The 4,300-nt window shown below is 44.0% G+C and overlaps 2 protein-coding genes across 2 annotated transcripts; one reads left to right on the top strand and one right to left on the bottom strand.

Moving 5' to 3' along the window:
- Nucleotides 1-322: 322 nt before the first annotated feature.
- Nucleotides 323-685, top strand: Lelp1 (late cornified envelope like proline rich 1). Its single transcript, XM_055603748.1, has one exon. It carries the CDS (start codon nucleotides 323-325, stop codon nucleotides 683-685), a length of 363 nt encoding a protein of 120 aa, XP_055459723.1.
- A 2,237-nt stretch (nucleotides 686-2,922) lies between these two features.
- LOC129673913 (lactoylglutathione lyase) lies at nucleotides 2,923-3,718 on the bottom strand. The gene has a single exon (XM_055603785.1). It carries the CDS (start codon nucleotides 3,692-3,694, stop codon nucleotides 3,140-3,142), a length of 555 nt encoding a protein of 184 aa, XP_055459760.1. The 5' UTR covers nucleotides 3,695-3,718; the 3' UTR covers nucleotides 2,923-3,139.
- Between the last annotated feature and the right edge of the window lie 582 nt (nucleotides 3,719-4,300).

The raw sequence follows: 4,300 nt of genomic DNA, 5'->3' as shown, positions 1-4,300 counted from the left end.
AAAAAAAAAAAAAAAAAAAAAAAAAAAAAAAAAAAAAAAAAAAAAACCAAGAACACTGAAATTACAGGTTTATGGTTGTTAGGACATCCCAGGACCCTAGGAACACCTGCATACAGTCTAGAATGGAGGAAACAGGGTAAAAGAAAATCAGAGCAGGTATACCCTAAGTCCACAGAGAAGGACAATTCTTATTGAGATCATCTAGAGCTTGAACACACAGAGAACTTCTTGAGAACAGAATATGCTGGCAGGAAGAAGCCCATGAATTGTTCCTTAATGACACTCTCTCATTTCCTCTCAGGCCTATATTTCCACTGAAGAAATGTCGAGTAATGATAAGAAAAAGTCCAGTGACCCCAAGGTTGCACCCAAGAAATGTGATTCCAAATGTGAACAGAGGTGTGAGACCAAATGCCATCCCAGCTGTCTAAAGAAGCTGCTGAAACTCTGTCCTGACAAGTGTCCACAGGAAAAGTGCCCACCACCACCAAAGTGTCCCCCATGTCCTCCATGTCCCTCGCAGTGTCCCACTGTTTGTTTCCTGCAGTGTCCCCCGCCTTGTTCACCGCAGTCTCCCCCGCCTTGTTCACCGCAGTGTCCCTCGCCGTGTCCACCACCATGCTCCTACATTTGTTTTAACCCCTGCTCTCCCAACTGTCCCTCTCCATGCCCACCTCCAGACTGAAGTGCCATGGGCAGCAACACCAGCCCCACTGCCACTGAACTCCATGACCACCTACAACGTTGTGGGGCTGGAAGTGAAACCAGGAACTGACAAGTAAATGGGTTCCTCTGCTGTGCAAGACTTCTGCAGCCTCGGGGGATTTGCTTTATTTTGTGGTTACACAGCACTATGCCAAGAAGCAATCCCTCACAGTGAGATCATTAAGTACCCCACAGGCTCTGCCTGTCACTTAGGGCAGGTGCCTTTCCAGAGAAAGTCAAGCCCTGCTAGAGCAATGTCTGAGTGGTAAAGTATGTAACCCAGGCAACAAGGCAGGAGAGAGACAGACACAGAGAGAGCAGCGTGAGAGAGAGAAACAGGACATTGGTTAAACGTCCAGAAAAATTCAAGAACCAACATTCTACCAATCTGACATTAGTCCTGCTGCATAGCACTTATACAGAGGGACTCTTGACAGACTGCCTCTTGGGGGGAAGGCACATATCAGATAGTTACATTATCATTCATAACAGTAGCAAAATTACAATTAGGAAGTAGCAACAAGATAATGTTATGGTTGGGGTCTCCACAACATGAGGACTGGATTGAAGGGTCGCAGCATTAGGAAAGTTGAGGACTGCTGATCTAGCTCCACACACTAACCACACTGTGACTTTGCACCAGTTACTTGACTCAGTTTCCTTCACTATGCCACAGGGAAGATGGCACAAACGATACTGCTCTTGCAGTATTACGTTAAGACTTGGGATCGGAATAGACAGAAGTCAGGTGCTTGGTGTACTGGAAGACAGTAGGCCAGTATTCTCAACCTGTGGACACAACCCTTATAGGTTGAAAGATCCTTTCCCAGAGGTCACATTATGGATATCCTGCATATCAAATATCTACATTATGATTCAAAAAAGTAGCAAAATTAAAGTTATGAAGTAGAAATTAAATAATTTTAGAGTTGGGGGTCACCACACATGAGGAACTGCATTACTGGGCCCCCGTGTTAGGAAGGTTGCTAACCACTACAGAAGACAGTGGGTGAAGAGGCAATACATTCTTCACACCTGAGCTCCCCTGCTCTGTCCTTCTCCTCTAAATGGACTTTAAATCATCTGAGCACGGTGCTCATGTTCTCATGTGCTCCTGCAGACACAAAAATAGGCATTGAAATAAAGGGTTGTAGGTTGCATTTTCTATCTCACTTTTTTTTTTTTACATATTAAACAGCGTTAGTTTTATTTTAGTCTATGATTTGTTTAAACTGCTCATGTAAATCCTTTTCACCCCAAAAAGAAAGAACTTGACATTGTCCATCCACGTTTTCCACTACAGCTTGCAGGACATTACCGTGTTGTTTGACCTCAAATTGGGTTTGATCCTTCAGTCATAAGTTTTCCAAATTGCCTGTTAGAATCCATCACTTGTCAGTCAGCAGGGACGACCACAGAACTCCTGATGTCTGACTTATCACTGAACGTACTTATTGTAAGTGCTCACAAGCTTCATGAAGACCCAGGGGAAGCCTCACTCACACAGGCAGCCCCTAGAGCAGCCTTGCACTATAGACGTCTGTGCTACTTCTGCTATGATGTTCAAGCCCGAGAGCCAAGGGCACAAAGCCAAACTCTCTGCAAGGTTCTCAAGAGAGGACTAACACGGAAGGTACCGGGAGGCATAATCCAGCTCCAAGAAACGATGACACCCGAGCACTCAGGCCCATCAGGCTACTTTGTCTTCTAGATGCTTGCTGTTCACACGTAACTGCAGTATTCATTCACATAAAGCATGCCACAGCCTCGCCCACTGTCTAAGCACCCGGCAAAGTTAATCCCTTCCTCCTCCTCACTCCCAGAAAAGTTTAGTTAGTCCTTGAACTTTGAAAGTACTTTATACATATACATACAAAAAATAATTAGGATTTCCATCAGTGTTCTTGTCAGCATGATTCAGAATTGCTCGGAGGAATACCTTCTCTTTTGTAAGATAAACACTACACTGTTTGAAGTACACACGAAGTTTCATTTTTCAGTGTTCTTTACTTTCCATTATGAAAAGTCTTTTCTGAGGAACTGAAACCCCAGAAGGTAGCAGTCCCCAAAAAAAAGAAACGGTTAAAACAAAATTTTAAATGATGAATCAGAAACAGACTTGAGTCATATTTAAAAGACAGGCGGTAGCAAATGTAGTCTCTAAAGGGAACTGTTCTAATTATTATCTAGAAAGTAAAGTCACACAACTTCGTCAAGGTCATAAGATAAACTGTGGCTTGAAAATTAGGTTGACTAAACAGGAGGGGAAGTTTTTCAAAACCCGCTGAAACAGGACAATGAGAAGGATTTCAGAACAATTTGAACTGGAGCGAAGATCCACCAGTCTTTGATGTGTCTGGTGCTTCAGCATCTTGAATTACGTTCTTTCTTGTCACCATTGTCACCAACACCTCAAAGGAGCATTCTCACAGAATTAAATAATCGCTGCTATTTTGTTAGGATTCAGAATCTCAATCCAGTAGCCGTCAGGATCCTGAATGAATGCCAGACCTTTCATTTTACCATCATCCGGTTTCTTCACAAACTTGACGCCCAGTTCTTCAAATCTCTTACAGGCACTATAGACATCAGGAACAGCAATCCCAATGTGACCAAATCCCCGAGGGTCTGAGTTGCCATTGTGGTAACTCTGGGTCTCATCATCTTCAGTGCCCCAGTTGTGTGTCAACTCCAGTGTAGCTTTTCTGGAGAACGTCCATGCAACTCTTTCATTCTTATCCTTGGGGATGTCATTTTTATCCTCGTAAACTAAGAAATAGAGCGAAAACTTCATAGAAGGGAAATCTAACTTCTGGAGGAGCGTCAGTCCAAGAACCCTCGTATAAAAATCCAGGGACTTCTTAGGATCCTTAATTCTTAGCATCGTTTGCTGCAGTAGAAAATCCTTGGTACTGGAGTCCGGGTCGGAGCAGCAGCTGAGGGCAGCCTCATCCGTGAGGCCGCTGGACGCGGGCTGTGGCTCTGCCATGGCCGCCCGAGAGGATCACCGAAGAGCTCTCTCTATCTCACTTTTTATATTAAAATTTAGTAACATGTCACTATGCCAAGAACCCCAACAAAGGTTCTTGACATAGGTCCTCCATTTCTGCAAATTTATGTGAACCTATATTTTAAAATTAAAACAAGTGCAGAAGACTACATATGCATGCATGAGGACCACAGTTAGGGAAGGTGTTCACACCTGATAAGGGTTTTATAAGGTATTAGAGAGTCTAGAACAAACTGAATACATTCACCAGAAAGAATGTATTGATTCATACTCCTGAGAAGGATACTGGAGTTGGATATAGAATTAGAACTGTAGCAACCAGGAACCTCAGAGCCTATATGTGGGGACTCACCCACAGCTTTCATTCTCCCTATTCCTCAGCATGCATCCCGCCCTCTCTGCAATCTGGTGGCCAGGTCCACAGATTCGGTTTGTGAATGGTCAGGGTGCTCCTCTTATCTCCAGGCAAGCACCTATTCTCCTAGAAAGTTATGAGCTTACTGCCTGTAGCCAGGCAGATGACAGCTTTGCTGTACAGGGCAAACCACCTGCGCATGGAAATAGCGCACAGCATTTAACTGGAGA

Source organism: Psammomys obesus, unplaced genomic scaffold (assembly GCF_907164565.1).
Source record: "Psammomys obesus unplaced genomic scaffold, mPsaObe1.curated_primary_1811, whole genome shotgun sequence".
Classification (NCBI taxonomy): Eukaryota; Metazoa; Chordata; class Mammalia; order Rodentia; family Muridae; genus Psammomys; species Psammomys obesus.
Note: the sequence above shows the minus strand (reverse complement) of the source record. Positions and strands in the feature narration are given on the sequence as shown.